The 23,612-nt window shown below is 45.5% G+C and overlaps 1 protein-coding gene across 1 annotated transcript in view; it reads right to left on the bottom strand.

Moving 5' to 3' along the window:
- The window catches only part of NEMF (nuclear export mediator factor), a 138,342-nt gene that overhangs the window by 109,346 nt on the left and 5,384 nt on the right, over positions 1 to 23,612 (bottom strand). The window contains exons 10-17 of the mRNA XM_069735209.1: positions 8,654 to 8,729; positions 7,557 to 7,619; positions 7,361 to 7,438; positions 7,075 to 7,283; positions 5,443 to 5,622; positions 5,276 to 5,339; positions 5,103 to 5,191; positions 4,402 to 4,505 (exon numbers count right to left, since the gene is read on the bottom strand). Of these exons, the coding sequence (XP_069591310.1) occupies positions 4,402 to 4,505; positions 5,103 to 5,191; positions 5,276 to 5,339; positions 5,443 to 5,622; positions 7,075 to 7,283; positions 7,361 to 7,438; positions 7,557 to 7,619; positions 8,654 to 8,729 (863 nt within the window). The remainder of the gene's footprint in view (positions 1 to 4,401; positions 4,506 to 5,102; positions 5,192 to 5,275; positions 5,340 to 5,442; positions 5,623 to 7,074; positions 7,284 to 7,360; positions 7,439 to 7,556; positions 7,620 to 8,653; positions 8,730 to 23,612) is intronic.

Raw genomic sequence — 23,612 nt, forward strand, 5'->3', positions numbered from 1 at the left:
CTTTTCAATGCAAAATTGACTGGAATTGAGATGGGACGCCATGTTTCGTTTGGAGAGCCCCTGATGTGCCTAAACATTGAAACCCCCCACAAGTGACACCATTTTGGAAAGTAGACCCCTAAGGAACTTATCTAGAGGTGTGGTGAGCACTTTGACCCACCAAGTGCTTCACAGATGTTTATAATGTAGAACCGTAAAAATAAAAAATCATATTTTTTCACAAAAATTATCTTTTCGCCCCCAATTTTTTATTGTCCCAAGGGTAAGAGAAGAAATTGGACCCCAAAAGTTGTTGTACAATTTGTCCTGAGTGCGATGATACCCGATATGTGGGGGTAAACCACTGTTTGGGCGGATGGGAGAGCTTGGAAGGGAAGGAGCGCCGTTTGACTTTTCAATGCAAAATTGACAGGAATTGAGATGGGACGCCATGTTGCGTTTGGAGAGCCCCTGATGTGCCTAAACATTGAAACCCCCACATGTGACACCATTTTGGAAAGTAGACCCCCTAAGGAACTTATCTAGAGGTGTGGTGAGCACTTTGACCCACCAAGTGCTTCACAGAAGTTTATAATGCAGAGCCGTAAAAATAAAACAAAAAATTTTTCCCACAAAAATTATTTTTTTTAGCCCCCAGTTTTGTATTTTCCCGAGGGTAACAGGAGAAAGTGGACCCCAAAATTTGTTGCCCAATTTGTCCTGAGTGCGATGACACACCATATGTGGGGGGAACCACTGTTTGGGCGCATGGGAGGGTTCGGAAGGGAAGGAGTGCCATTTGAATGCAGACTTAGATGGAATGGTCTGCAGGTGTCACATTGCGTTTGCAGAGCCCCTAATGTACCTAAACAGTAGAAACCCCCCATAAGTGACACCATTTTGGAAACTAGACGCCCTAAGGAACTCATCTAGATGTGTTGTGAGAGCTTTGAACCCCCAAGTGTTTCACTACAGTTTGTAACGCAGAGCCGTGAAAATTAAAAACAAAAATCTTTCCCCCCAAAATTATTTTTTAGCCCCCAGTTTTGTATTTTCCCGAGGGTAACAGGAGAAATTGGACCCCAAAAGTTGTTGTCCTATTTGTCCTGAGTACACTGATACCCCATATGTTGGGGTAAACCCCTGTTTGGGCACACGGGAGAGCTCGGAAGGGAAGGAGCACTGTTTTACTTTTTCAACGCAGAATTGGCTGGAATTGAGATCGGACGCCATGTCGCGTTTGGAGAGCCCCTGATGTGCCTAAACAGTGGAAACCCCCCAATTATAACTGAAACCCTAATCCAAACACACCCCTAACCCTAATCCCAACAGTAACCCTAACCACACCTCTAACCCTGACACACCCCTAACCCTAATCCCAACCCTATTCCCAACCGCAAATGTAATCCAAACCCTAACCCTAACTTTAGCCCCAACCCTAACTGTAGCCCTAACCCTAGCCCTAATGGAAATAAATACATTTTTTTAATTTTTCCTTAACTAAGGGGGTGATGAAGGGGGGTTTGATTTACTTTTATAGCGGGTTTTTTAGCGGATTTTTATGATTGGCAGCCGTCACACACTGAAAGACGCTTTTTATTGCAAAAAATATTTTTTGCGTTGCCACATTTTGAGAGCTATAATTTTTCCATATTTTGGTTCACAGAGTCATGTGAGGTCTTGTTTTTTGCAGGACGAGGTGACGTTTTTATTGGTAACATTTTCGGGCACGTTACATTTTTTGATCGCTTTTTATTCCGATTTTTGTGAGGCAGAATGACCAAAAACCAGCTATTCATGAATTTCTTTTGGGGGAGGCGTTTATACCGTTCCGCGTTTGGTAAAATTGATAAATCAGTTTTATTCTTCGGGTCAGTACGATTACAGCGACACCTCATTTATATCATTTTTTTATGTTTTGGCGCTTTTATACGATAAAAACTATTTTATAGCAAAAATAATTATTTTTGCATCGCTTTATTCTCAGGACTATAACTTTTTTTTTTTTTGCTGATGATGCTGTATGGCGGCTCGTTTTTTGCGGGACAAGATGACGCTTTCAGCGGTATCATGGTTATTTATATCTGTCTTTTTGATCGCGTGTTATTCCACTTTTTGTTCGGCGGTATGATAATAAAGCGTTGTTTTTTGCCTCGTTTTTTTTTTTCTTACGGTGTTTACTGAAGGGGTTAACTAGTGGGCCAGTTTTATAGGTCGGGCCGTTACGGATGCGGCGATACTAAATATGTGTACTTTTATTGGTTTGTTTTTTTAATTTAGATAAAGAAATGTATTTAGGGGAATAATATTTTTTTTTTTTTTTCATTATTTAGGAATATTTTTTTTATTTTTTTTTTTTTTACACATTTTGTAAAATTTTTTTTAACTTTTTTACATTGTCCCAGGGGGGGACATCACAGATCAGTGATCTGACAGTGTGCACAGCACTCTGTCAGATCACAGATCTGAGAGCAGTGCAGGCTGCTTCACAGTGCCTGCTCTGAGCAGGCTCTGTGAAGCCACCTCCCTCCCTGCAGGACCCGGATCCGCGGCCATCTTGGATCCGGGCCTGGAACAAGCAGGGAGGGAGGTAAGACCCTCGCAGCAACGCGATCACATCGCGTTGCTGCGGGGGGCTCAGGGAAGCCCGCAGGGAGCCCCCTCCCTGCGCAATGCTTCCCTGCACCGCCGGCAAATCGCGATCATCTTTGATCGCGGTGTGCCAGGGGTTAATGTGCCGGGAGCGGTCCGTGACCGCTCCTGGCACATAGTGCCGGATGTCAGCTGCGATAGGCAGCTGACACCCGGCCGCGATCGGCCGCGCTCCCCCCGTGAGCACCGCCGATCGCGCTGGACGTACTATCCCGTCCGTGGTCATGGGGGCCCACCCCACCTCGACAGGATAGTACGTCCGATGTCAGAAAGGGGTTAACAGTGGTGGGACAGTGGGGGCTGCTCGGATGCCATACAGAGGGGCCTCTGTACATCCACGGAGTTCAGCCCCCGGGTGGACAGCGCCAGTTGTCCGACATTAGGCCTGGCTGGGGAAGAGGGTACGTGGAGGCGACACTCCATGTGCTCGTCCGTTCAGGTTGCGGTAAGATCGGTATCCTTGAAGGGACCCATCGCCCCTAAGAATCAGCCCAGGCGTGGCATCCCACGTCGCAGGAGAGGATACGGAGAGGCGACACTCTCCGTGCTCGCCTGTTGATGGTTCGGGGAGATCGGAACCTTGAAAGGATCAGTTGCCCCTTCGTTGTAGAAAGTAAAATCAAAAATGTAAAAGGTAAAAATCAAATAAAGAGTTTTATTAATAGCAGACCCGTCCGTGTGCCTCCTACGGACACTAAGCAAGAACTGGTTAGCTGAGAGCCAGCAGGAGGGTGTATACTGCAGGGGAGGAGCTAACTTTCTTTGTAGTACTTAGTGTCAGCCTCCTAGTGGCAGCAGCATACACCCACGATCTGTGTCTGCCAATGAGGCGAGGGAGAAATTTGGAGTAGCTATTCTGTTTTGATTGTATGAGCCTTAATTCTATGTTATGTAGCTCCATGCATTAAGAAAATGATGATGAAAACTATGGAAACCACAGTGATGCCCATGCACGCCGACTTCGAGGATCCTATCGATGAAAGATGCTGTTGTGAAACCATGAGAGGAAAGCCATATCCACCTCCCATAGAATATGCCTGCCTGAGACATGCTGATGAAGGAAAGAGTGGGATCTGACTTCCTTCTGCACAAGTCCGTTAAGAGGGGGTCTATCTACTAAAGATGGGTCGTCTTGTAAGTGGTGAAACAACCATTAATGCACTATGACAGATCGATAGGCTCAACAAGAATAGGGTTTTGATTTGGATATCTCCACTGAAGGGCTGTTAAGGATATGTAATGGATTGAAGAGATCCAAAATCCATGTATACATACAAAATGGATGCTTATATGAACATTATGAATCAAAGAGACTGATTATGTGTCTACGTGCTAGAAATCATACCTGTCAGTAGTTTTAGAACACTTATGTGGACTTTGATATGATAGAATGTCCACTTTATATTAATAAAGAATGAAGGAAAGCTTAGGAGGAAAACAGAATCATAAAAGCTAATGAATATTGATTAAAGTCCTCCTGATGGAGGAGAAGTTGGGGGGGATTTACTAACAATCAGTGTGGCAAGTGATAACTTATATAAGAATGTGTCTTCCCGGAAATAAAACAGATTTTCTCCTCGTAACGGTGTTGGCAATCACCAGTAGTTTTTCTCGTGTGCATGTAAATCTCTGCGATACACAATTTGGAAACAGACAATAAGGTGATCACAGTGTTCGTGTGACCCAGACATAGTTAGGACTTATTCTGCATATACACACAGTATATAGCAGACATATAATCCAATGCTGAAGAATAGAGAGGCTGCTCACCAGGCCGCAGGTATCTCTTCACAATCATCTCATTCTGCTGCTGGTCTCTTCCTGCTATGACCAGGTAATTTTCAGAGCTGATAAACCAGAGGAATTTCTCAAACCTGATGATGAACAAATAACTATAATATAACAAGAACTGAAGGTACGAACATTGCAAACAGCGCATATACTACGGTGCCCCCCATTGTGTCCCCCACAATCCTATCCTAATTTACATGCTGTGACAGTGCCAGGAATCAAGTCCAACCTAAGTCTCGGAGCACAGTTAGGGTATGTGCACATGTTGCAGATTCCATTGTGGATTTTTCTGCGCGGATTTTGCAAAATCCACAGGTAAAATGACCTGCGTTTTACCTGCAGATTCCCTGGGAATTTTGTGCAGATTTCGCCTGAATTTTAAAACCTGTGGATTCCTACAATGAAATAGGTGTAAAAACGCTGCAGATTCTGCACAAATAATTGACATGCTGCGGAAAATAAACCGATACGTTTCTGCGCAGAATTTTCCGCAGCATGTGCACTGCGGATTTGTTTTTCCATAGGTTTACATGGTACTGTAAACTGCATGGAAAACTGCTGCGGATCCCCAGGGCTAAATCTGCAACGTGTGCACATACCCTTAGCATTGGGGCTGGATAGTCACATTGGCCACAGTACGACCACCCCCAATCCTATACATTGATTTGTGGTGGTCTTACCAGTACACTTTCCGGGCTTTCTGAATGGTGCTGACAGTCTGCACTTCTTTCAGTGTCTGTTTGGTTTTCTTTTCTGCCGACTTGAATGCCTGTGACGTAAAGAGGAAGGTTTTGAGCTTTTCAATCCTAACTTATGCTGCAGCCTTGAGCAGTTACAATCTAATAGATTTCACCTTTTCTGCCGCTTCCACCGTTTTCTGAGTTTTCTTGGCTGCGTGTCGCTTGTGATCATAATACCTGCAGATACATACATGAGAGGAACATCTGCCGGCTCCATACATGTGGCCTCTAGGGGCAGTATGGCACACCAGCCTTCTTATTGGATGGGTGTCAGACTTACTTTTTGGCGTTGGCATAGGCGGACAAGCTGAGGTCCACATCCACCAGCGTGGGTTTGTTCTTCTGCGTTTTCTTTGGTTGCTGTTTGTTTTTGCCCTTTTTTTTCTTTCCTTTTGGCTCATCGATTTCCTGTTTCTCGTCTTCCTCCGCATCCTCTTCTTCAGACAGCGTGTATGGATTTCTACATATAGCAAAAAGAACTAAGTTATAAGCATATATTTTTTATTGACCTTGTAGCCATACACAAGTCCCTGGTGATAGATATTGGTCAGTAGCATCAATAACACCATCAGCATGGCCATTCGACTATATTTTCTGCCTTACACTAGACCTATAGGATATATATATATATATATATATATATTGTCTAAGGGGTACTTTCGTCTTTTTGTCCTCAACTTCCGTAACGGAAATCCCCCGCGTCGCTGATTGGTCTAGGCAGCTGCCTGTCATGGCTGCCGCGACCAATCAGCGACGGGTACAGTCCGATTAGTCCCTCCCTTACAGTCACAGTGCCCGCCGCCTGCTCCATACTCCCCGCAGTCAGTGTCCCCGGCGCTCCGCTCCATACTCCCCGCTCCTTGCAGTCAGTGTCCCCGGCGCTCCTCCGCTCCATACTTCCTGCAGTCAGTGTCCCCGGCGCTCCACTCCATACTCTCCGCAGTCAGTGTCCCCGACACCCGCTCCATACTCCCCGCAGTCAGTACCCGCTCCATACTCCCCTCCAGTGACCGCTCACAGGGTTAATGCCAGCGGTAACGGACCGCGTTATGCCGCCGGTAACGCACTCAGTATCCGACGCTATTAACCCTGTGTGACCAAGTTTTTACTATTGATGCTGCATAGGCAGCATCAATAGTAAAAAGATGTAATGTTAAAAATAATAAAAAAACAAAAAACCTGCTATACTCACCCTCCGTTGTCCGCTGAGCCGCTTGCGCCGGCCGCCATCTTCCGTTCCCAGAGATGGATTGCGAACTTACCCAGAAGCGAGACCGCTAAGTCATCTGGGTAAATTCGCAATGCATCTTGGGAACGGAAGATGGCGGCCGCATCACACAGCTTCGCCCCAGGGGTGAGTATATAACTATTTTTTATTTTAATTACTTTTTTTTTTTTTTTTTTTTTTTTAACAGGGATATGGTGCACACACTGCTAAATACTGCGTGGGCTGTGTTATATACCTACGTGGCTGGGCAATATACTACGTGGCTGGGCAATATACTACGTGGCTGGGCAATATACTACGTGGCTGGGCAATATACTACGTGGCTGGGCAATATACTACGTGGCTGGGCAATATACTACGTGACTGGGCAATATACTACGTGACTGGGCAATATACTACGTGGCTGGGCAATATACTACGTGACTGGGCAATATACTACGTGGCTCTGTGCTGAATACTACGTGGCTCTGTGCTGAATACTACGTGGCTGGGCAATATAATACGTGGCTGGCCAATATCCTACGTGGGCTGTGCAATATACTACGTGGACATGCATATTCTAAAATACCCGATGCGTTAGAATCGGGCCACCATCTAGTCCCTTATAGAAGAGGACATAATGACCCAGCATAGAAGGCAGTCCCACCTTTGGACCCCTCTAGTTACAGGAGCATGCTTTCTTACTTCAACAGCATGGTGATGTGATTTGTCTTCAGCTTTAGCTCCTTGATGGCGAGGGCAACGGGGTCTCCCTGAGCCTGCGCCTCCTTCACGATGACCCCAATCTCTGTCCAGTCGATCTGATTGGCTAAGGCGCTGCGTACAATTTGCACTGCGCGATCCACGATGTTCAGGTTCATTTCGATGAGCTCTCCTTTGGCTTTGTCAGTTTCCTACAAGTTCACGAACGACATGATGATGAGACATTATGCCTCGTGGCCACGTGCCGGCAACGTGGAGGAACACGTACCTGGGCAAAGTGCAGAGATTCCAGCCGCTGCTCGTGGTCTTTACGGACGTTGTCCAATTTTTTTAGTGCTTGTTTCTCCTGAGGAAGAAAAGTCAAAAGAGCAAAACTAGACTTGTGCAGTCCTATGCCTGGAGATTCTCAAGTAAACACATTTTACAACACGTAAGAATAAAAAATAATCAAAAATGATGTATACCTGTTGTAAAGCTTTCAAATCAATCTTCTGACCTTCTAGCTTGGAGTAAAATTCATCAACTGCCTTTAAGGACAAAAAGGAAAAAAATACCTTTTTTTAAATGATAGACTATCTCTTAAAGGGATATTCTGGCTCCACTCACTCCCACATCAGGAGACTAGTGAGGCAGACAACTTCACATCTACTTATACCTTCTGATTTGTGTCTTCATTAGAACAGGGCAGCCGACTATACTGAGCATGATATCTGTAAATAGTGTATGCCATCGTGTGGTATCAGTACGTGGGACGTCACCAAATGTCGGAATAGCACTTAAAAGAGGCAGTCAGACGACCGTATACATTGGAGCAAGATCAGCCCGCAGTGCATGGACAGGCTGGCAGCTTTTCCCACCCGAGATTGACAGCTGCATAGAAATACATGAAGCTGTCACACTCAGGTAGGGAGAGCTGCCGGCCTGTCCGTGCACTGCGGTCCAATATCAGGCCAATTTATTCGTCCGTCTGACTGCGCCTTAAATCAAACGGATGTATAATTGAGGCACATGTATATATGCAATAAGTCCGTGAAATACTGTAGACAGTCCCTGCTGAAATTGGGATCAATCTAGAGAAGACAGATCCAGTGCAAATCACAAAATGTCATTAATGCACCACGGTGTTCTTCTATAGCAGCAAGATGTGTGCATCTTTGTGCCCCTTCTCTTTGGCTTGATTGCCCACTCCTTTGTATGATCATGCTGCAGTGACTGTAGAAAGGGCATCTCTGAGGACAAAGGCGTAACTCCAAGCTCATGGGCCCCAAAGCAAAAATGTCCAACAGAACGATCACAAGTCTTTATTAATATTGTTCTTTTCATAAGGGCCAAAGGGACTTCTAGTGCCCCGCCATATAGCACACTCCAGAGTCAGGGGCAACTGCAAACCCTCCACCCACTATAGTTACGCCTCTGTATGTGGGGGTTTCACCATCCAAAGCTAAAGTAGCGGAGGCCAACCTGTGCTGTGCCACTATCCAAAATCCAATCCAATGCATGTGCTGAGGTGCCCACCTACCCCTTACTACATGAAGCTGTGGTCTGCAGACTGTGGACAAACCTTATCAAATGTGTCAAATTCCACATAAGGGCAGTTTCTGTGCTGCGTGAAGAGGAATGGGTGAAATTCTTCATACCTAAGTAAAAAAGAAAACCACCAATAACTTTCCACACTGTGCAATAAAAGCGATTTACAAAATGTTGCCCATGGAAAATAGGGATTTTTGTGTACTCACCGTAAAATCCTTTTCTCCGAGCCATTCATTGGGGGACACAGACCATGGGTGTATGCTGCTGCCACCAGGAGGCTGACACTAAGTAATACAAAGAAAAAGTTAGCTCCTCCCCTGCAGTATACACCCTCCTGCTGGCTCCCAGCTAACCAGTTCGGTGCAAAAGCAGTAGGAGATCAATAACGACATATAAGCGTAAAGCATGTCACATTATATATAAGAGTATAACATATCAAAAGATAAAAACAAAGCATAAGCTAATAACAGGGTGGGAGCTGTGTCCCCCAATGAATGGCTCGGAGAAAAGGATTTTACGGTGAGTACACAAAAATCCCTATTTCTCCTTCGCCTCATTGGGGGACACAGACCATGGGACGTCCCAAAGCAGTCCCTGGGTGGGGACAACATCACTTCAGGCCGTGTAGCCGCTACTTACAAGTGCGCCACCGCGGCCTGCAAAGTCCACCTGCCCAGACTCACATCTGTGGAAGTGAGTGAATTATAGTGCTTCAAGAATGCATGCGGCCTGGAGGAATTCGCAAGCCTGCGGTCGTGCTTGCCGACGTCTGGCGCCTAGAGCCCTCAGACAGGGAGATAGGCTGGCATCTAGCGCGAAAGGACTCCTGGATGGAGAAAAGAATCCACCAGGCTAACGTGGCCGAAGAAAAACGGCTAAACCCTTCCTATGACAGTCAGGAAGCCTACTTACCATCGAAAAACCCGAGTAAAATGTCCAACCTTTGGAAGGACGTCGTCCTCGATACGTACCCACTCGGAGCACTCGCTTCTTCCAGATTATGGAGAACCCATTCCGCTTTGTGGACTAGAGCCGAAGGAGATGAGAGGACGATGCCCCTGCAACAGTGGAGATATAATACCCCTTGGCAACGAGGGAAGGAGATGGCTAGAGGGCAACCTTGCCTTGAAGGTAATAAGGAAAAAAGATAAAGAACAGAGCGTCGAGATCTGAAGACTCATCAGGAGGACAAGAGTGCAGAGAAAGAAGGGGAGAGACCCTCCCTGATAGAAAAGTTTATCCGGATCAGAAAAAGAGTCCACTGTAAGATGCCCAGGACCATTAAGGTCCCACGGATTTAACGGTACGCGGTAGGGAAGAACTACAGGTTGAGGCCTGCAAGAAAGACCATATTTCCAGCTTGAGACAATAAGCCGGAAAAATACTAGTACCGCAAGCGAGAAAAAAACCCGACATGGTCAGTGCGGGTCTCCCGGGATCACTGGGGCCCTACCCGCTTCTGAAAAGGTTTCAGACGCAGTGGAAGAGGGGTTATGGAAATTGGTACCATGGAAGAATAGATCATGCACTGCAATGGTCTTGGATCGCGAGGCCAAACCATGAACTGGAGTACATTGGCGTTCAGTTTGGACGCCATCCGAACTACCTCTGGAGTACTCCAGTGAAGGCAGGTCCGATGGAAGATTTCCGAGTGAAGTTCCCACTCACTTGAGGAAAAACCCGGACGGCTGAATATGTCTGCCGCCCAGTGTTCTACTCCAGGGAATGTACTGTTGAGATCACCGAAGATAGAACTCGGCCCATCAGAGAGTGCGAGGTACCTTAGCCATGGCGCTTGACTGAGGGTACTTGCTAGATGGCTAACTTGGGGCACAGCCGAGGCATTATCCAACTGAAGACCCGCCAGAAGGCAGAGGGCCTGCTGAAGGAATAGCCGTACCGTTCGGATCTACAGAGAGATGATCGGGAGAAGAAAACTGGCAATGGTATCTCCCAATAGCCTTTGGGCCAGGAGAAGGCTCTGGAAGAGAAAGGAGCTCAGAGACTACCCTTTGAGAGCCTGATAGACTTGCAGAAAACGAGCGCAGCGAAGGAAACTGCTTCCGTAGACGTCCTTTCCCTCAGAACCCTCCTAGCGAATTGAAAGAACCGAGGGAATGAGAGATCGAGTGCGCAAGCTCCCTGTAGAAGGGCCACGACCTAGACCCGAGAGAGAATAACCATCCTTCTTGGGCAGGATCATCCTCAAAGAGGATCTGCTGGGCTGAGAATGAGGAAAAAAAAAAAAAAAACTTGTCTAAGTTTAGCTGCTAGCCCAATAGAGAGGTAATTGCAAGTGATATGGACGACTCAGCGTAGTCCTAGGAGAGCAGCTACAAAGTCGACCAAATAGGGCAGGAGGACCATGCTTCTAAGGTGCAAGAAGAACATGACAACCGTCATGACCCTTGCGACCACTCTGGTGTGGTAGCCAGGCAGAAGGGCCAGGTCGTGAAAATACTGTTCGCGAATGGAAAGGCGAAGAGATTATAGTAGAGAGGAGAAATAGGTATGTGAGGGTAAGAATCCCGAATGACGATGGATGCCAGAAAACAACCACGTTTCTCTGTTGAAGAAGTGGCTGAGCGGAGGAACTCCATCCGAAAAAAGAAAGGGCCCTGTCAAAGGTTGTTAGAAGTTTGGGGTCCAGGAATGGAGATACTTTTCATTCCCTCCATTTTGGAACCAAGATCCCTTAGATCTAGACTGTCCTGGCCAATGCTTCCACTGCTGGTTGAGCCTGAAAAAGAGATACGATCCCTTGCTAGTCTCCCGCTCAGAAGATTTGATTGGCCAGCTATACTGTGGAACGAAGTAGATAAGGTCTGGGACCCGGAGACTTTCATTCTCTCCCTTTGGTCAAGCAACCCATGTGGCGGCTAAGGAAGGGTAGAGCGCTGAACCCGAAACCACAAGACGGAACGAACTAGATTTGCTATCCGACCATCTGTGGAATCTTAATTGATGATACACCTGCCAGGATACTGGTAGGAATACCGCAAGAAATTCTGCCCGGCGAGTCTGCCAAGTGACAGAATGCGGGACTGTAACCAGCAGGTCTCTGCCATCGTCGTGCAGAGAAGAAAATAAGGAAAAACCTCGATCCACCATCTTCTTAACAGGGAAGTGGAGAGGAATCGTCCACTTTCTTGCATCTGATACAAAGGGGGGAAAACCTCCTTGTTGGGACGCCACAAATGTGGACGCCACATCCCCAGAATTGAGGTTTCCGAGTGGACAGGGCAGGTTGTGGCGATAGACCTGGATGCAGAAGAAGATACATGGAGGCGACACTCCGTGTGCTCGTCTGTTGAAGGTGTGGGGGGAAATCGGAGCCCTTTAAGGGACCCGTCGCCCATAAAATTCCGACCAGGTATGGTATCCTACTTAGAGGTCTTCCAGTGCATCACCGTCAAATGTTGATGGAGATTTTCTAGAACCTGTACGTTTTTCTAGAATACTTGCGGCCCCTGCTAGCCGACGGCTCCCATTGTAGGAGAGGGAGCATGTGAGTGCTCTAGAGCTCAGTTAGGGTGACCAGCTTAGGATAGATGATGTGCCCTTAAGACCAGTAAATACTGGTCATGCGCCTTTAATGCTAGGGGTTACTGGCCATGAGCCTTTAAGACCAGGGAATACTGGTCTTGTGCCTTTTGTAAGATGACATACTGTTCATGTGCCTTTAAAAGCAGGGCATGCTGAAATCCAGGAGATAATGGTCATGTGCCCTTAAAACCAGGGTATGCTGGTCATTTGCGTTTAGGACCAGGGCGTACTGGTCCTGAGCCTTTAAGTCCAGGGCATAATGGTCACGTGCCTTAAAGACCAGGGCATACTGGTCGTGTGCCTTTAAAAGGCAGGGCATACTGGACATGAGCCTTTAAGACCAGGGCATACTGGTCATGTGCCTTGAAAACCAGGACGTACTAGTCATGTGCCTTTAAGACCAGGGCATACTGGTTATTGCTTTTAAGACCAGGGGATACTGGTCACGTGCCTTTAAGACCAGGGCATACTGGTCATGTGCCTTGAAAACCAGGACGTACTAGTCATGTGCCTTTAAGACCAGGGCATACTGGTTATTGCTTTTAAGACCAGGGGATACTGGTCACGTGCCTTTAAGACCAGGGCATACTGGTCATGGCTTTGAAAAACCAGGACGTACTAGTCATGTGCCTTTAAGACCAGGGCCTACTGGTTATAGTGTTTAAGACCAGGGGATACTGGTCACGTGCCTTTAAGACCAGGGCATACTGGTCATGTGCCTTTAAGACCAGGAAATACTGGTCACGTGCCTTTAAGACAAGGGCATACTGGTCATGTGCCTTTAAGACCAGGGTATACTGGACACGTGTCTTTAAGACCAGGGGATACTGGTCACGAGTCTATAAGACCAGGGCATGCTGGTCACGTGCCTTTAAGACCAGGAATACTGGTCATGAAAGGAATGTTGGAACAAGTGCCTTAAAGACCAGCAAAGCTGGTAATGTGCCTTTAAGAACAAGAATGCTGGTCATGCTCCTTTAAGACCAGGGATGCTGGTCATGTGCCTTTAAGACGAGGGCATACTTGCCATGTGCCTTTAAGACCAGTGCCTACTGGCCCTGTGCCTTTAAGACCAGGGCATACTGGCCTGATTAAGTACTAAGGAAAAGGAGACCGGCCTCTGGCAGAGCAGAGAATGCTGGGGATGTGACCCTTTTAAAACTAGGGGACCCTTAAGACCAGGGAATGCTGGTCCTGGGTTTAATAAAAAGGCATGGAAAGCTGGGGATGCACCTATGGGCCCAGCGACTACCGGGCAGAGTATTAAATACCAGGGAATGAGTCACCAGGGAACGAGTCACCAGGGAATGAGTCACCAGGGAACGAGTCACCAGGGAACGAGTCACCAGGGAACGAGTCACCAGGGAACGAGTCATGAGAGCTTCATTGCTGGGAACTCACAGCTCTCTGTTTGCAAGCCTGCACACTGTACTATACATTCTGTAGTGTGCAGGGGCACCAGAGATTGCAGCCTTAAGTATATAAAAAACAGGGAAAGCTAGTCCCTTAATGCTGCCGGGATGCGTGCCGGGGGGGGGGGGGGGGGGGGAGATATTGGGGCGATTCACCTTACTCAGGTTCTGAGTCCCCCGTCTGGAATAGCGCTGACTTCAGCGCTGAAAAACCGCCGGCCGCAGCCCCCTCCAGAAGAAATAGTGACCGCAATGGAGGAGGAAGAAGATGGCCGCCGAGATCTCGTCTGGAACGAGAAGCGCCTGAATAGGGGGGCGGAGCCGCTAGAAGGGAGCAAGCGGTGGGCGGGGCTTCCCGGGATGCGGCCTAAACAGGGCAGAAGCCGGGGACTAAATTTATGGCTTCGGCCGGCGCGCACCCGCAGACTGAGGGGAAAAGTGCCGCGAAGCTCTGTGGGGACCCAGTCGCTATGGAGCCCTCCTCTGACCGCCGGAAAACCCAAATCTCACGGAGCACTTACCCCAATATGGAGGGGGTGGCAGATGCTGCAGGTAGGAGCTGAGCCCGGGTAGATAGGACGGTGCAGGGTTGGGGAGCCTCCATCCACCATCCCTGCAGAAGAGGGGTGGAGAGGAACCGTCTGCCTCTGTGGAGATCAGACTGAACTAAAGGAATCCGTCTTGTCTTCTTCCTGAGAAATCTCGCTTACAACAAGATACATTTCTGCTGACTTGACATTTCCTTTTATGGAAGTAATCATGTGTGCATTCCTTCTTTCAATAGCAGCCTTTCATTCACCTTCCAGATGATGTAACTTTCTACTGATAAAGACTGGTATAGATTGTTTATGTAAGAGATAGTGAAATATGAGCGCTTGTGCGCATGTCTGTAAAAGAATAATTCTTTTCTATATAAAGGGAGGGCAAAGCCCAGAGAGAGAGATGTGCTCCTGGGCTTCCCCTGTATATGATCACACAATACCTTGTTTGCGTGTCATTTACTTAGGATCCCTACCTCTAGTAAGCCAGGGACTGAGAAGGACTTAACATTTCTTTGGCGCACCGAACAGGGACCCGAGATGAGAGTATTTGCTCGAGATTCACCTGCGGATACGGACAATGGAGATCTGGGATAATGGACGGCAAATGAACTGAAAAACCTGGCCAGGTAAGAGACATTATTAGTTCTCTTTTATCTGCCTTGTATTATCCGAAAGATCTCTATGAGCCGTGTCACGCTGGGTTAGTCTAGTAGTGAGTAGATACCTATAAAACTCGAATAATAGAAAAAAGAAAAAAAGAACAGCGCACTCACCGGTGATGCTTTGGTAGCTTTATTCAGACATCATAACAAACGTTGCAGGGAGGGTAGTGTTTCACTACCCTCCCTGCAACGTTTGTTATGATGTCTGAATAAAGCTACCAAAGCATCACCGGTGAGTGCGCTGTTCTTTTTTTCTTTTTTCTATTATTTGGACTTTCATTGAACTGTGGCAACAGCGGCACCCCGGGTGGTAGAATCTGGCTCCTTTAGGTTCTATGCGGTATATGTTCACAGCGTAAGGAAAGCACCAGGGTCCAACTCATCTAGCAGTGCAGATGTATATATTTTTGCTTATATTTTTTGCATAACCTATAAAACTCGGGTTACTATATTGTATAGATTTATGAGTCCTGTCCCTGGCAGTGTGTGAACAGAGTGAAGGTTGTGGTATGTTGTGAAAGAAGAGCAAAAGTGCGTAGAAAAATAAGCCGAAATAGTTGGGGTATAAGCCTTATACACGGAAGTCAGCCTAACTGGGTCATGTGGTTGCGTCCTTTCGGGGAGACCTCCGCCCATGCTTGACTCTCATTTAAGTGCTTAACCTCCTTCATTTCTGGATAAGGTTTGATAGAATGAGCCCAGGACGCGGGTCCATGAGCCTGGGACAAGTATGCTAACTGACACAGAAAGTTTTGTGATCTGTATGGTGTTGCTGGGTCTGTTTGCGTGCATAATAGCACTTAAGTACATTCTGCACATTAGAAAGAATGGAGCAGATCAGCCCTTCAATATTTTAGCTCCCTAGGAGAGAAGGCAACGAGACATCACCTAGGATAAGTGATTGTCCAAACGTCACCTGGGGTAGAAATAGCTAATATTGAAAAAAAAAAAAGAAAAATGGGAAATAAACAGACAAAAACCGTCTTAGGACAAGTGGAAGCAGCAGATATCATACAGGAAAGATGTGGGAAGACAGTCAGAAGTCAGATTAGAAGGGTAAGAGAAAAATTGGGAATTTCAGAAGCACTTATGTTTAGCACTGAATGGGAAAGACTGAGTAAAGAACGAGGTGGAATTATCAAAGACAATGGGTGGGAAGAAATCATACACTGTATGATAGAGGTCTCAAAAACAGCTAAAGAGGAGAATTGGAAGTATGATCCAGACACTTTCAAATGGATTATGGGGAAGGGAAAAAGTTGTGACATAATCCCACCACCTTACCTAGATCCAAAAGCCCAATCATTTGTACCATCTGGAGGAGCAGAAGGAGGAAAACAATTTCCAGCCTTGTATCCCAATCTTGGTGGGGTAGGAGGATGGGTATGTTCACACTGTGGACAACAAAATCCAGATTGGAGAAATGATTGCCTAGTCTGTGGTACACCTAGACATGGCGCTGTACTTGCCCCTGTTAGGGTAGTACCAAGACCCTTTAGGGAACCTGGTGCTGACGGGGTAATGGGAACTAGATATCACCAGACCCGACAGTATTTTCCTTGGTCCCCTGCTGAAGGTATGTCCCTCCTGCATAATGCGCCTGATCCCACTCAATATCCCATCCGATTTGCACAATACATACAACAAATCATGCAGACTCATGCTGGGGTCTGGGCGGACGGGGAAGAATTATGTAGAATGAAAATGTCCCCCGGACTTTTTCAGGAATTATTGACACACCTACAGCCCAATAGACCAGTGGCAGAAGGGGGTGCCTTACAGACAGAAGCATCAGGTACCCAGTTCACAGAGGCATTAATAATTTTCATGAGAGAAAAACAGAGGGAAAGGGGATCTACGGGTGTGATTATGCAGAAATTTGGGCAAAGTATTGAAGAATATAGTCAAGAATTAGAAAATAGCTTTAGGGATGAAGGATTGGATTTGACTGATGCTTCAGTAAGGAGACTTTTTACAAAATAATTAATAGAGGGGCTAGATCCGAAAATCAGAGAAAAATTTAAATCCTCTACTCCAGATTGGAGAACAATTGAACAACCAAATATTGTGAAACAACGATGTTTAGGAATAGTCATGGATATGAGAGAGAATCGTAAGCCTGTTAGAATAGCACAAGCTAATACAGGAGGAAGAGTGAGACACAACTTTCCTTGCCACTACTGTAAAAAGCCAGGTCATTTCCAAAGAGAGTGCAGGAAGAAGTTGGCAGATATAAAGTCAGGCAAATTTGTTCCCAGAAATAACCCTCCCCAAACGGACAACCAGCAGAAATCTACCATCATAGATGGTCCCATACCAGATTCAGATTGACTCGATGTGTTACAAACTTCCCTACCAGCTAGAAGACCTATGATACAGGTGAATGTGGGGGGGAGAGAGATTCCATTTTTGATAGATACAGGTGCAACTTCCTCAATTTTGAATCAAGATTTTCTTCCGAATCCGGAAGATATTTCAGAACAAACAACTTTTGCTGAGGGTTATGATGGGGTAATTCGAACACTGCCATATACTGTGCCCCTAGAGGTCTCATTAGGACCTAAATGTTTTGCATCCAGATTTTTGTATGCCAGAGGTGCCCCAACATGTTTGTTAGGAACTGATGTCCTAAAGAAATTAGAAGCTAACATCAATTTTAGGGAAGATGGCACAGTTATACTGACTATCCCTGATGATGCAGAAACATTAGAACAATATGTTAGAATTCAGGCTTTTGAGGATTATGCTGAAGAAAAAGAGTACACCACAGATCTAGACCTCTCAATGGTCCCAGAAACACTGTGGGCACAGGGTGACACCGATGTGGGACTATTGCATATCTCTCCTGTAAAACTATCTGTGCAACCAGGAACTGTTCTCCCACAGCTCAGACAATACCCTGTGAGGGCCCAGCAGGAACTAGCGATTACAAAACAGATAGAGGGATATAAAGAGAAAGGAGTTTTGGTAGAGATACAATCACCTGCTAACACTCCTCTGTATCCAGTCAAAAAGAGAACTCTTGATAAGAGTTCTATGCCCAAATATCGTATGGTACATGATTTAAGAGAAATAAACAAAGTTCTAGATCCAATCACCCCAGTTGTACCCAATCCTAATACGTTACTATCACAGATACCAGCCAGTTCTCAAGTATTTACTGTAATAGATCTTTCAAATGCATTTTTCTCGGTTCCTTTACACCAAGATAGTTGGCATTTGTTTGCATTTACATTTAAGGGCAAACAGTTGGCGTGGACACGCCTTCCACAGGGAATGATACACTCCCCTACTCTTTATTCAAATGCCCTACAAACAGTCCTTCAGAGGTTTGAACCCGAACCACAGGTAGTAATTTTGCAGTATGTGGATGACCTACTACTTTGCTGCCCAGATCTAGAAACTGCAGAAAGGTCCACTGTGAGTTTACTATGTTTTTTAGAAAAAGAAGGGTGTAAAGTGAATAGACAAAAGCTACAAGTTTGTCAGACCAAAGTGGTCTTTCTAGGTCATTGCATTTCTCAAGGTAAAAAGCATCTTACACCACAAAGAACTGAAGCAATAAGACAGATGAATGAGCCTAGAAATCATAAACAGCTACGAGCATTTTTAGGAATAGTGTCTCATTGTAGACAATGGATTATACATGCCAGTCAACTAATGCAACCACTGTATGACTGTGTAAAAAGTGAACCTTATTTGTTGACAAAAGAAGGTCAGATTTCGTTCCAACAATTAAAAGATGCCCTTGTTTCAGCTCCAGCGTTAGGGCTACCAGACTACACCAAACCGTTTCAGCTTATGGCTGCAGAAGTTGATTCCCATGCTACAGGAGTTCTTACCCAGAAGCATGCAGGGAAACAAAGACCAATTGCATATCTTTCAGCAAGGTTAGATCCCGTAGCTAGAGCAGCGCCAACCTGTGTACGTGTAGTTGTTGCTGTCTCACTATTGTTGGACAAAGTATCAGAAATTGTCCTAGAGTATCCACTCACAGTTCAAACTACACATGATGTTTATGGGATATTAAACCAGGTCCAACCAAAACACATTTCCATGGCCAGACATTTGCGGCTGCAGTGTTCTTTGTTGCTCCCCTCTACTATCACATTTGCTAGGCTTCAGACTCTCAATATAGCTACACTGCTACCTCTCGAGTCTGAAGGGGGGAATAAGGACACTGATCCACACGCAAATTTTTTCCCTACAGACACACATGATTGTACAGAGCTCATTTTACAAGAAACGGTAGGCTTACCCAATGTATCCGAAACACCACTTCAAAATCCAGATTTAGAGCTGTTTATAGATGGTAGTAGGTTTGCAGATGACACAGGTAACTTCCATACAGGGTATGCAGTTGTGTCAGAATCTGAAACTCTCAAAGCAGAACCACTTCCACCGAAACAGTCTGCACAAGAAGCAGAACTAACAGCATTGATTGAAGCTCTTAAAATAGCTGAGAACCAGACAGCTAATATATACACTGATTCTAGGTATGCACATGGTATTGTGTTTGATTTTGGAGTAATCTGGAGAGCTAGAGGTTACATGACAGCGTCAGGACAACCTGTAAAACATGCTTCTCTGATCAAACAGATCTTAGAGGCTGCACAAGAAACAAAAGAAGTAGCAGTAATCAAGGTAGCTGCACATGTGAGACTCGACACTAGGGAATCTAGGGGAAATGATAGGGCTGATAAAGCAGCCAAAGCAGCAGCTGTCAAACCCTTACAACAGGTTCATACTGTAAACCCCACAGAAAATACTGAAGATAGACTGAGACAAGCACAGGAAGATGCAGGAGAAGAGGAGAGGGACAGGTGGAAAAAGGAAGGGGCAGAAGAACAAGCGGGAATTTGGAAGAAAGATGGACTAATATGTCTACCTAGAGCCTGGTATCCGATTGTAGTTGGTGGACTGCACCACCCTACTCATGTGTCTGCAAATGCAATGACACTACTGGCAAAGCAAGTCTGGTTGGCTCCAGGTTTTGGCAACTATGCAAGAGACTATTGTGCTGCATGCGCTATATGCCTGACACATAATCCCGGACAGACAGCAAAGACCCCTATGAAGCACCACGTCCGACCTCTCTACCCGTTTCAGCGATTACAAATAGACTTTATCCAGCTGCCAAAAAGTAATGGGTATGAGTATGTGTTGGTATGTGTGGACATGTTCTCGGGGTGGCCAGAGGCCTATCCAGTTCGGAAGGCTTCAGCTAAAAACACTGCTGTAAAGCTAGTTGCCGAACTGATACCCCGTTACGGTCTCCCTGAAGTGATCGAGTCAGATAGGGGTACTCATTTCACTGGAGAAATATTTCAAAATGTACTGAAAATGTTGGGTGTTGAAAGTCAGTTACACACTCCGTATCATCCTCAAAGTTCTGGTAAGGTAGAACGCATGAATGGAACTTTAAAATTAAAAATACAGAAAGCCATGGCTGAAACAGGAAAGCCTTGGACAGAATGCCTTTCACTGGCCCTTTACTCAATACGCAATACCCCAAGGGGTAAGACTAAACTGTCTCCATATGAAATTTTGTTTGGCAGGACTGCCAATTTAGGATGTTATTTTCCACAGCAACTTGTGTTAAATATTGAGTCATTGACTTCTTATGTGCAAAATCTTCAGAAACAATTAACTAAGGTGCATGCACAAGTTTTTGCTTCCCTTCCAGATCCTGACAACACAGAAGGAAGTCACAAGTTGGAACCAGGTGATCAAGTCTATGTAAAAAGACACACCAGAAAGGCTCTAGAACCAAGGTTTGACGGACCCTTCCAAGTCCTGTTGACAACACCTACATCAGTCAAGCTTGAAGGAAAGGCATCATGGATACATGCAAGCCATTGCAAGAAAAGCAGTATAAACTCATGATATTGATGTTAATAATGATAACCTCAACGGAGGCGTGGGATAGACTGAATTCTCTAGCCCCTTTGAACAATAGATTCGTACAACATCATAGAAAATTAGTGCATGACTTGTTAAACAATACACAAACCCTGACAGATTGTTGGATCTGTACCCATTCGCCGGTATAAGCCACAAGTATACCTTTTCTAGCAGTTCCCGTATTAGCAGAAGAAATATTCGCTTGGCCTAATTGTTCAGACAACCTGGCCAACAACCAAATTGGTAATGCTAGGCTGTGGAATACTACAATCGCCATACCAATTGTGGGATGGGTAGAATTTCCTTGGTGGCAGGGTAATCTCTCAGGGAGTAACACACATCTACAATATTTAGCATTTAGGGGAGGAAAATGGGTACCTAGAAATAAGACTGGATTAACTAATTTAGGACAGGTCCCCACAGAAAATCTACAGCTTAGTTTCAGTACAACCGTCCCCCCCTCTGATGCTTTCAAACCTGTAGTATTGGAAAGATACATACATAATAGAAAATGGAAACATTCTAAATTGTTCCCCCAAGGTGATGCAAACAGTTGTACAAGTAAGCCGGGGAACCTGGTTTGTAATGAATCCGATGAGTATATCAAAGGAATGCCTGTATGTGGGAATCCCGCAGCCGGGTACTGTAGCCCCTTGGGACAAAAACCCTCTTGGTGTATGCTTCAGAATGTATCTAGATTTGTGGACTTGGCTCACAGATTGGTATTGCAGCACTCAGCTCTATGGGATCTGCCTGAAGGTACATTTTGGATATGCGGAGAAGGAGCATATAAATGGCTTCCCGTAGTTATAAAGGGTACTTGTACATTAGGACGCCTAACCCCGGCTACATTCATAATTTCAAATAAACAAGTGAATATGCAAGCCGTGCCCAAGCACACACTGTATAAAAGAGCTGCAGATAACTCACCACGTCCCTCGGGGAGGCCACATATAGTACAAATGGGAATTCCTAACAAAATTGCTAGTACCATTTTTATTTATCCTATGTTAACACAGATGTGGGATAAATTAGTTAGAGCCACGGATTATCTAGATGATCAGATCTGGGATATATTAGATATACTAAACACTAGTGTAGCTGTACAGAATCAGCTTATAATAGTCACTAACCAACATACCCTGGTATTGGATTACCTAACTGCCTCACAAGGGGGTATGTGTCAAATCATCGGACCCACCTGCTGTCATTATATAGACCCGAATAGTACTATGAGTATGACATTTAAATTAAAGGACGTACAACGACTCAGAGATCAGTATGACAAAGACAATGACCAGAATAAGGATAGCTGGTGGTCAGATACCTTTTCTTTTCTTAACCCAGCCAACTGGTTCAGAGGAATCGGTGGGTGGGTTGCTGGGATTATGCAGAGCATAATACATATAGTTATGATTATTGTAGTCATATACGTACTATTCCAGATTGTGCTCAAGAGTATCTCAGTATGCACAGATAAACTTTGTGTAATAGATGCAAGAGTATAAAGTTTTTTTCCTTCTTCTCTTATGTTATCCTTTGCTAATACTGATTATTGCGCTTATTTTGCTATCCCTTTGTAATATCTGTACTTATTGCAAAACAAAGAAAAGGTTGCGAGAGTTAAACGGAAGAATTAATACTAGATTTGATTCTCTTATTGAATACAAGCATGTACATGTGTAATACCAAATAAAGGCTTTGTCTTTGGCCCTGTGGTAATAAAATAAATAAAAGAAAATGTCAAAGGGGGGAATTGTGGAGATCAGACTGAACTAAAGGAATCCGTCTTGTCTTCTTCCTGAGAAATCTCGCTTACAACAAGATACATTTCTGCTGACTTGACATTTCCTTTTATGGAAGTAATCATGTGTGCATTCCTTCTTTCAATAGCAGCCTTTCATTCACCTTCCAGATGATGTAACTTTCTACTGATAAAGACTGGTATAGATTGTTTATGTAAGAGATAGTGAAATATGAGCGCTTGTGCGCATGTCTGTAAAAGAATAATTCTTTTCTATATAAAGGGAGGGCAAAGCCCAGAGAGAGAGATGTGCTCCTGGGCTTCCCTTGTATATGATCACACAATACCTTGTTTGCGTGTCATTTACTTAGGATCCCTACCTCTAGTAAGCCAGGGACTGAGAAGGACTTAACAGCCTCCTTCCATCATCCGCTTTTTCAGTGGTGATGCAGTGGGGGCTGCTCGGACGCCACGCTGGAAGGTGCCTCTGTACAGCCGAGGGTAAAACCTGGTGGACAGGGCTGAATGTCCGGCAATAGGCCTGGCTGCAGAAGAGGATACTGAAGGTGAAACTCCAGTGCTCGTCTGATAAGGGAGGGGGGAGATCGGTGCCCTTGAAGGGGCCCGTCGCCCCTAAAATCAGCTCAGGCAGTGGCTTCCCACGTCGCAGGAGAGGATACGGAGAGGTAAAACTCCCGTGCTCGCCTGTTGATGGTTCGAGGAGATCGGAACATGAAAGAATCCGTCGCCCCATTCGACCGTAGAAAAAGTAAAAAACAGTAAAAAAAGAGTTCTTTGGGTCTGAATAGCAGACCCGTCCGTGTGCCTCCTACGGACACTAAGCAAGAACTGGTTAGCTGGGAGCCAGCAGGAGGGTGTATACTGCAGGGGAGGAGCTAACTTTTTCTTTGTATTACTTAGTGTCAGCCTCCTGGTGGCAGCAGCATACACCCATGGTCTGTGTCCCCCAATGAGGCGAAGGAGAAAAGGAGTAGAGACGCCCAAACAACCAATCAGAAAGCAACTTTAATTTTCTGTGTTATATTAGAATAAGAGCATTGGCGTAACTATAGTCTAGTATAGGAGCCCTCACTTTCCGGGGGTCTTTAGTAGTATTGGTCTTCTGAAAATGGGCCACAGGGACCTTTTAGGCCCTTAGGCTGCAGCCCCTGCACCTAAT

Source organism: Ranitomeya imitator, chromosome 1 (assembly GCF_032444005.1).
Source record: "Ranitomeya imitator isolate aRanImi1 chromosome 1, aRanImi1.pri, whole genome shotgun sequence".
NCBI lineage: Eukaryota > Metazoa > Chordata > Amphibia > Anura > Dendrobatidae > Ranitomeya > Ranitomeya imitator.